This window comes from Benincasa hispida, chromosome 9 (assembly GCF_027475165.1).
Source record: "Benincasa hispida cultivar pf3 chromosome 9, pf3_genome.v1.1, whole genome shotgun sequence".
In the NCBI taxonomy this organism is placed as follows: domain Eukaryota; kingdom Viridiplantae; phylum Streptophyta; class Magnoliopsida; order Cucurbitales; family Cucurbitaceae; genus Benincasa; species Benincasa hispida.
Window position 1 is genome coordinate 39,432,370 of NC_143486.1, and position 9,924 is coordinate 39,442,293.

The window sequence follows — 9,924 nt, forward strand, 5'->3', positions numbered from 1 at the left end:
TTTCAATAAAGTTTACTTGTGTGTTTTTTTGCTTTTTGTTTACTTTTTTTTAAGTTCTTCTTTGTAAGTGCACTTTCCCCGGCATTCTCAATAAAAACTGTAAACCCTGTAAATGCTTTATTGTAGCTTTATTTTGATTGATATGTTCTTGTTTATTATTACTGGAATAGTGAGAATAGAGAGGAAAAAAGAAGAGGGAAGAAGGAGATACAGAGGGAGGATTTGAGAAAATGAGGAAATAATGAGATATGGATGGATGGGTTAGAAAATGGGGAGATATTATGTAACATCTATTTTAATCTTATTAATTTTAATACCAAACCATTTATCATTTTTTCCAATCTCATTGTTAATTCAATTATTATATTCATTTTCTTCCCATATATCAAGGTAAGTTTTTTTTTTTTTTTTTTCTTCTCCTCCTCCAATAAATGTAATATTTTATATCCGTTTAGTAACCATTTTATTTTTTGTTTTTGTTTTTATTTTTGAAAATTAAGTCCATAGACACCCAAATTTTGAGAACTAAAAAAAAAGTTAGCTTTCAAAAGATTGTTCTTGTTTTTGGATTTTAGCTAAGAATTTAACTATTGTATTTAAAAAAGATGGAAATCATGGTAAAATAAACTTAATATTCAAAAACCAAATGGTTACTAAACGGAGCATTAGTTTTTTGTTTTTGTTTTTTAAAATTAAGTTTATTTCATTCCCATTTCTTATAATGATTTAGTACAATGGTTGAGAACTCTTAATCAAATTCCAAAAACAAAAACAACCTTTTGAAAACTACTATTTTAGTTCTCAAAATTTGGATTGGTTTTTTAAACTACCAGTGAAAAGTAAATAACAAATGAAGAAATTTGGGAGTGGAAATAGTGTCTATAAGCTTAATTTTTAAAAAACAAAAATAAAAAATAAAATAGTTATCAAATGAAGTCTTAACTTTCTAAAAAAGTACGTGGTTATTTAGTTGTATAAATTAATAAAAGGAGAATGTTGAAGAGATATAAGGAAGAGAGCTGATTGAAGTATGAGAAAAACGTAAGAATCAAGAAGGGTAAGAGATATAAAGGAAGATTTGAGAATATAATCTCCTAAATCTAATTTTTAAAATATGATAGTGATTCAATTATATTATACTCATTATCCCTTCATTTCTAAAGAATATTTGTTTGAAAAGCTTATAGTATAATAAAAACTGGGTTTATGGAAATTAAAACAGTATTCATTACAAAATAATAATAATGATGATAATTTCTAAAAGCAAAAAATTACAATATAAATTATAAAAATAGAATTTCGTACAACCTGTGAAGAAAAAAAATTTACTGCATTTCTTCGTTAAATAATTTATAAATTAAAAGGAATATATTTTACAATTTTAAATATAATGCATAATTTTTTTTTTTTTATGAAAACAAGGTTCAAATATTATTTACATAAATAAACTTTACAAAAAAAAAAAAACTAAATACTTTTTCCTGTAGTTTATGTTTTTTTCCTTGAACATTAACTTTCAAACCATCAAACAGGGCTATGGAGGGAAATACATCCTATTTTTCCTTCAAATTTTTATAAATTTTTTTTTTCTTAAGGTTACTACCAAGATAATTTACTGAAAAAAATTGAAAAAAAAATCATCCTTTCATGAGAATGACTTTGACATTTGATAGATACTCGGGGTGTTTCTATTAATGTCAAATTAATCGGGGTGTTTTTATTAACGTCAAATTAATATGAAAGATGAGTATTAAATATTATGAACTAATATTTCAAATTTGATTTAAAAACGCTTTCTTAATTAAGATTTTTATTTCATATATGATCAATTGAGTTGGTATAGTAGTTGGAGATGTCGATGGAATTTGTAAGTCAAGACAATCATCATCAGAGTTGTCATCGAAGGTAGTCGTCTGAATTGACTACGCAAAAGTGGTTGTCTGTAGGTTGTCTTCGTCCAAGGTGGTTGCAAGAGTGAATGTACTAATAGATTACCTTTTAACTTTCACTACCACATACGACATACGGCAAAAACCAATTAAACGTCATCATTCTTTCTTGAGTGAAAAAACAGAAAATGAGGTTGATATTGAAATCACTGCAAAAGCTTGAAGGTTTTTCCCCTTTTAATAATAAGAAATAAGAAAACCATACAAAGGGGGAGATGAGATATCCCCACATGACCAAAGGGTTAAAAAAAGATGCCTAATTGGTCATGATATGTGTACAACGTTATAATTACAAAAGAAATAATTGAAGTACCTCAAAACTAACCTTCAAGGATCAATATTTGGAGGTGACAATAATCTATGACGGAAAAGTTTGGCTAGTGATCGCCGTTCACAGTCCTTATCAAAGAAAAAGAGAGGGAAAACAGTAAATTTATCTAATTACTTAAAAAGTTAAATAAAAAAAAAGATATCTCTATACTTTGTCATTTCTTTCAAATGTACCTTTGTACTTTCAAAATAGAACATTCACTAAAGTTGAAAATACATGTAAAAGTTCTTTAAAATTTCAGACGGAAAATAGGACCTAGAATATGGCAGTGACAATGACATAGAATAGAAATTTAGATCACCACACCATTCTAAGTCACGACCAAACCGTTTCAAGTCCCACTTTCTATCTAATATTTTAAAGGATTTTTACTTCAGTGGAAGTTTCAAAATGCTTGCAAAAGTTTAAGAGTAATTTTGTAACTTCGGAAAGAATAAGGGTGCTAAACCGTCGCATCTAAAACATATTTTAGAGAAAGGTAAATTACCTTGAACATGTTTAAGTTGAATGGTGTGTCTTGGTTTGTTCTCCTGAGTTTCAAGTAAGTGTATGCAAAGCTCAACTGATCACGTGAGGTAAAGCGGTCAACTTCATTGAACCAAAGACATGAAAATAAATTCGACATTGGCGTATGTGCCCGGACGATGAAGGAACCTTCCGGAACAACTGCATTGTAATGGAGACGAAAACCAATGCATCAACTATAAAAGATACGAAAGTAAATGAAGAACTCAACAGTAAAATGCATGGAACACTCACAACTAGGAAGACTGCTCTTGACATCAGAGGGGTCAAACTTCACAAGGCCATCAGACTGATAAAAAGCAAACTGTTCGTCAATGGCAGTGTGATTGTACTTATTCAGACGTTTATTTTGCTGTACTTCCTCCCAGACACAATGGCGGTCGTAATGGTTTGAAATGGCATACTCCGACTTTTTTCGCCACAGAAAATATTCAATAATTAGCATTGGATCTATCTGAAGACGCATTTTGCTGTCTAGCCATATTGAATACCTTTTGGAAACGCATGGAAGAGTAAGAAAGGTAAATAAACATATACATACAGGGAATCATTGTGCCTTGCATCATGTACCTAATGGAAGATGCGAGGATTACCTAGCAGAAGGGAAAAGGCGATGTGACAAAAATTTAGGCACCTTTCCGGTTCTGCGCATATCTTCGTAGGGTAAATTCCTCACAACAACTATCTTCCACAGTCCAATGCATCCCTTATCATCAGGAATATTTCCCTCAGCTGCCAATTTTGATAGTGTTTGCTCATCCACAAACATGACAAAACAAACATTCTTCTTGGAATACTCACTGATCTGTGGCAAAGAAAAACGGCAATCCCTGTTATAATCCTTGGTAACAGATAATTAAGATGGAAAAATGAAAACATTGTGCTACACTCCTGTATACATTTCATGTGTAATGATAAAACATGTTTCAGCATGGTGTTCAGACATAAGGCTAGCAACTCCACGTTTAACATGAGAAAATAATGTGCTTTTACAGGATTAGAAAAATACAACGCGTTGATCTAGTCGCCATCGGAGCCACAAAGGACTATCTAAATTGATCCTTTTCTTCTCTGCTGCACATCTGTATTCTGCTTTATAGAGATCTTGGCTTTATGGTTTTTTGTTTGGTCAGGGGAGAAAGAGTGACGGAAACCAAGCTTATTCAGTAAAGGAAAAAGCAAGCAAAGTAGTCCGTCTATGCGATGATCCTGTACGATGTTCTAGATTGCATACATTGGAATGGAACTTATTGGAAAAGGTAAGACAGGATAACAAAACTCCATTTGAAGATCAGAAGAATTCTTTCCGGATTATCCCATTGGTGTAGGATGCTTTCAAGTTATTGCCTATAACTTTGTAGGAAATGGCATTATAGACTAGAATATAAATGAGGAGTGTAATATAGAGAGAATAATCATCTTATTTGAAATTGGTAGTCATAAGGCCACAACCTGGCCAACTAACCAGAAAACTGTCAAAAGATTACTCAGTTTAGTCAAAGGGTAATTAAAAAGTAACCCATTGTAAAGTAAAGAACAAGAAAGAGAACTTAATAGAAACTTAAAGAAAGTATAAGATCTTCCAAAGAGCCAAAAACATGAGAGTCATGCCATATCAAACTTGAACTGTACTGAAAAAGGAAATAGAATATAGAGATGTACGAAAATGCATGGAAGAAGGAGACCAAGTGATTAGAAGATACAAAATAGAAAAAGGAGTGTGTGCATACAGATTTTATGAAGCGCAATACAAAGCTCATCACTTGATCGTAGATTTGAAGTTGACGGGTTTTTGGTAGAAGACATTTGTCTAGAGGTTGTTGTTATTGCCTAAAGGAAATTTATGCACAATGTTTCCCAAGTCCACTCATTTTGATTGCATCACACGTTGCTAATGTTTAATCAAGAAAGCAACTAGTTTAATCGCGGTGCTTTTGCATATCTAACTGAACAACTTTTATTGTTGCCCTTCGTGTAAAACCTTATACTGTACTTGGAAGCTCCTATAACAAGCCTAGATACATTTCAATAATGATAGTAACCCAACGACTGAAATTTTCAATAATGATAGTAACCTGACGACTGAAATTCCCTTGCAGTATTTGTTCTGAAGGATTTTCAGCCTGGGAATTGACTTTTATTTAAAATAATAAGATCTTATGTTGAGTCTGTATTAGGCAATCTGTGAAGTAGAGAAGCATACCATGAAGACTAGAACTAAACCACTGTTACGACACAATAACTTCAGAAAAAGCAGAAAGGAACATACAGCAAATGAAATTTTAGCTTAGACCAAGGCAACGTATACATGACTAAAGATAATCTACTTAGGGAACATAAATATACAAATAATCTGAAAATAAGGTATATATTATCTAAGGAGTATGAGTAATAGGAAAAACAAATATGATATTCAGGAATTGTAAAAAGGGAAAGTACAGCAAATGAATTTTCACGCATTTGAAGTGACATTTGCATCTTATCCTTAAAAAACCACGCACATACATTAAATGGAAAAAACCATCAGATGTACATTGTCCAATGAGTATCTATAATCACATCATTTTGTCAGAAAGAAGTCATCAAGTCTTATAAACATCTCAGGGAAAGGATTTAACAAAGGACAATAAACTTACCTGTTTGCTAGTAGGCCGCCTCAGAAAATCAGAGCTCCCAAAAATGCAGGAGGAAACAGCAACCTTGCATGTTTTCATGTATGCATCGTCCTTTTCATCTAAATCAAATCCCGTACTTGGGTATCCTGGTGGTCCTTTAATAAAACCACAATGAAGTTTTTGATTTGTTGCATAAAAGGATTTCTCCCTTTCCTCGAGGGTTTGATGTCCTCCAAATCTAGGCGTATATAAATAAGTTTCAGATGGTTTTTCCTCATGCTCTATGAACTCTAAGGAGAACTTAGTAACATTCATGAAACCCTCGGGCTCCACAAGGTAAGCAACTGACTCGGCAAACTCAACATCACAAGGGAAATCTGAAAATTGTTGTGATGAAAATATAAATGAATTAAATCTAGAGCTATGTATTAAAGATCTAATGTTAAAATACCATTTTGGTCTCTAAATTAGTCCCAACTCTTAATTTATGGTTAACTTTTATAAAACAATTTTAGTCATTTTATGCATACATAAGAATATACATATTTAATGCATTAAGTCAAGGTTAAGCATTTCCTCTTTCAAGAAGTCTTTTGTTTGTCTTCATCCAATAGCTGAAATCTTCTCACTAATTTTATGGAAGGGTACTTGTCATTCATTCAAAAACCTTCGTATCCTTTGTCTATTTTTGGTTTATTTTCTTGTTTTCCCCTCTTTAAGATTAATCGTATAAAAGAATACATTGGCCACTTTTCATTATATCAATGAAAAGATTTGTTTCCTTTTTAAAAAAAGATATGCATATTTAACGAATCAAAGCAACAAAATGAATTGGAAAGTTCTTCTATAGTTTGGTTGGTTTTTCTTCTTAGGGAGGGGGTTCCCTCTTCTCCCTTGCCTTTAGGCTGTATTTTTTGGATCTTCTGTGCGTAATATATTCTTGTTTCTTATCACCAAAAAAAAAAGAAGGAAAGCCGATGCTCATCGCCACCCGAAATCTCTTGTAGTTGTTGACCTTGTTATGGTACATTTGAGGAAAACCAGACTTCCTTCACGTCAACACAACAAACTCACAAACAAGAAAATCAGGTCATTTCTTATTCTGGAAAAGATTGGACACAATGCCTACAAAATTGATTTGCCACCATTTTATGCATTAGTTGAATTTTATGTCTCAAATCTATTTGATTATCAAGCCCCGTATGCTTCTCTTTAGCTGAATGAACTCACGGGTCAAGTTTTCTTTTGAAGGAAAGGAACTGATGTAGAGAATCTTGGCATTCTTGACCTTTCTTGCCCATCTTGCCATCTTGTTAAAGTCTTTCTTTCTTTCTTATTAATATTTGGTTGGATAGTGTAAGTGTTACTCTTTTATTTCTTTACCTATTCAGCCAGTTGTAATTCCCTTTTTCTAACTCAATTACAGCCAGTCCTATAAATATGACAGCAGCTGTACTTATGGGGTACTGAATAAAATCATTGAGGTATTTCAGTCACGTGTGTGCATCAATACAAGCCAAGAATACTTACGTTGCTTGCGACGATGCTTGCTAGTTGGTGGTCTCTGGTCTCTGGATACCAAATGTTCTCCTTGTACTTCTGACACTGACATGCTATCTCCAGTTTTATCTATGAAATGAGAATTTTATCTTGACAGTGAAAGTTATATTTCTAATCCCACCAAAATTATAAAAAGTGATTAGATTCAATTCTAAAATAAACCAAAAGAAGAGATGAACATACATCATTGTTTAAAATCATTTATTGAAAAGAAAAGAAAAAAAGAAGAAGAAGAAGAAGAAGAAAAAGAAAGAAATTGATGTAGACAAGGGAGAGAGTTTACTGTACAATGCTTCTTAATGAGGAAAACAACCATTTAAATAGGTTGGACAATTAGTTACCTTACAACAGAAGGTTAGTTGGCAACTAATTCAAATAAAACTTAAAAACCCAACCACTAAAAGATAAAGGCTGCAAAACATAAAATCTAAGTCGGACAAACAGCTGGTTGTGGTTAAAAGTAACAAACCACCCAAAAACAAGATGTCAAAACCATGAAATACAAGAAAGCCAAGATCTATCAAGAAAAATACAAGATCTCCAAAATTCATTGAGATTGATAGCTGAATTCTTTCTCTTTCCTCCTTTTTGTCTCTCTTTCATTGAGAGATGCTATATAGTGTATTTTCTTTTGAAATAAATTGAATTTTCTTTGAGAAATATGAATGTACAAGGTCATACAAAAATACATATGCTTATACTTGTAGGAAATTATCACTGACTTCTGACTTCATTGTAATTTTTTATGTTTCAGTTTAAGGTTCCCATGAATAGATTATATATACAGTATCAAAGAGATAAAATTCCTCAAAGTCTTTTGGCTTTGTTTAACGGTTTTCATTCTAAGTGAGGCCTGGATTTGGACACTGGAGTTTGGGTCACCACATTAGCATGAAAACTAGTACGTACAACCCATAACAGGAAGAGAGGCAGCCATGGATCAATCTTTCTACAATTTCTAGCTGCCAAATTCATCACAGACAGAGTTCATTCAGTATCACAAGCTTCTGCCTCCGTTCTCTCACATTTGGCACATGAAGGCATGTGAGAGGCCAAAGTATTTTTTCACTGACTTGTCCTCATACTCTTTAAGTGTTTAATTCAGTCAAAATCAATGGAGAAGAGGAACCATTTTGAAAGAGGGATAGGGTTTCAAATTTCTAGTTTTATCCATATCTGATTTTTGTGGTTTGAGCCTCTATTTGACTCTAGTTTTGTGCATTCATATCAAATCTTTTATGTTCTACGCACCATTTGATATTATGCCTAAGAAAAAGCCAGTCATGACATCTGATGTGGTTCTAGTGATGTCCATAGTCACGAAACATAAGTTAAAACGATTGAATTATTATAACTGGAGGAAGACAGTTAAATAACTCTACTCAGTTAGCAATGACATGGATAAAGAAATAGGGACAGCCCTCTTTAACTAATTTGCTACTGTAGCACCAGAGAGAGAGAGAGTGGGACTTATTTCCAACTACATTCTATAACTGTATAATCGTGCTGATTCTATAATACATAAGCAGAAAGAAAGGAATGAAACTTTACCATAAAAGTTCATTTTCAAGCCAAAGACCGCCAAATACAACAAGAAGGAAGTTGTAAGCGTTAAAAACAAACATGAGAATCTTTTTCTGGTAGTTCGACCAAGCCTTCTTCCTCGACGGACAGCCCTACTTCCATATTCCGCTTTGCCGAAGGATTTAAAAAATCCAGAAACAATGGCTCTTCTTTCGGGTAACTGCTCATTATTGTTCCCAAACAGACCCATCATAACAATGCCACCAAATCTCGGTTCATACCTGGTTTGGGGGAAAATGGAGTTGATCAACATCAAAAAACATAACTTTCCAGAAAAATTCAAGAACTTCATCCAATCATTGGATAATACTTCATCTTTCAACAAGTTGTATTTCGATAGAAAATTAACCGAAAATTTCCGAGCAATACCCATTTCAATTTGAATGAAACCACAAAGCTAGTAAGCCTAAAGAAAATCCTGAACCAAAAGTGATAAAATGAAATGCTAAAACAATGGAAATCACTAAAATACAATTCATACACTACGTACATGCTGCAAAACATGGAGGGCGAAAATGAGAAGTACCCGTAAAGCAAAGTTCACCATATGGAGCGCATTCTTAAAATGCAAATGCAAATGGTAATTACAATGAGGCATCTCTAATTCAGATTGAAAGCATCACTGTACAGATCTTCAAAGAATTTTTGGGAAACCAAATGAAGAAGCTGATCCGAAGCATTTACCTGGTCGGTGATCATCAAGTATTTAATCTATAAAGTTTGAAATACCGAAATTGAGAAAAATAGAACGGGGTGGAGGATGTGAGCGACGGGCCGAAGGGTTTATTTCTCTCCTTTTTTTTTCTTTTCCTTTCTAATAATATAAAATTATAATATAAACAAATATGGAAAAAGGATATGAAGGAGAAATGGTCAGAAATATTACATTAAAGTCCAAAACTAGTCTCCTTTTTGGAACCAGTTTGAATAGTTTTTCTAGATTGATTACACCAAGATTCTACTAATATTTATGATATTATGTAATCTTTCAAATCCCCGTTATCTTTATCAAATTAAAATCTTAGGTAATTTTTTAAATCGTTACCAAAAATATATCAAAATTTTATGTAACTTTTCAAATCTTTAACCCAATTTATATTTTCAAATAAATTTACCAATTGTCGAATGAATTTCAGTAGATGGATCTTAAGTGATTGTATTTTAATTTCTAAATTTTTGGGAAATATTAAATTTTACAAAAGAAAATAATATTGATAAGATATGAAAAATATATAAAATCTCGATATTAATCTAGAGTAAATTAACACCGATATTCTATATATTTGAATTTTCTTGGTGAATTATCGAGTTGCTTAAAACCGAGATTCATATATTTGGGTTCTCTTGGTGAATTCTGGAG

The 9,924-nt window shown here is 32.3% G+C and overlaps 1 protein-coding gene across 3 annotated transcripts; it reads right to left on the bottom strand.

The window, feature by feature from the left end:
• Positions 1-2,089: 2,089 nt before the first annotated feature.
• On the bottom strand, positions 2,090-9,396 carry LOC120086852 (transmembrane protein (DUF616)). Of its 3 annotated transcripts, none has more exons than XM_039043669.2 (8): positions 9,091-9,396; positions 8,532-8,785; positions 6,951-7,049; positions 5,442-5,797; positions 3,399-3,610; positions 3,040-3,296; positions 2,768-2,946; positions 2,090-2,348 (listed from the first exon to the last, which is right to left on the bottom strand). In XM_039043669.2, exons 2-8 carry the CDS (start codon positions 8,755-8,757, stop codon positions 2,277-2,279), a joined length of 1,401 nt encoding a protein of 466 aa, XP_038899597.1. In that variant the 5' UTR covers positions 8,758-8,785; positions 9,091-9,396; the 3' UTR covers positions 2,090-2,276. The 3 variants fall into 3 exon arrangements, with proteins under 3 accessions (XP_038899597.1, XP_038899598.1, XP_038899595.1); XM_039043670.2 differs by having other exon boundaries at positions 9,249-9,383; XM_039043667.2 differs by having other exon boundaries at positions 9,055-9,314.
• Between the last annotated feature and the right edge of the window lie 528 nt (positions 9,397-9,924).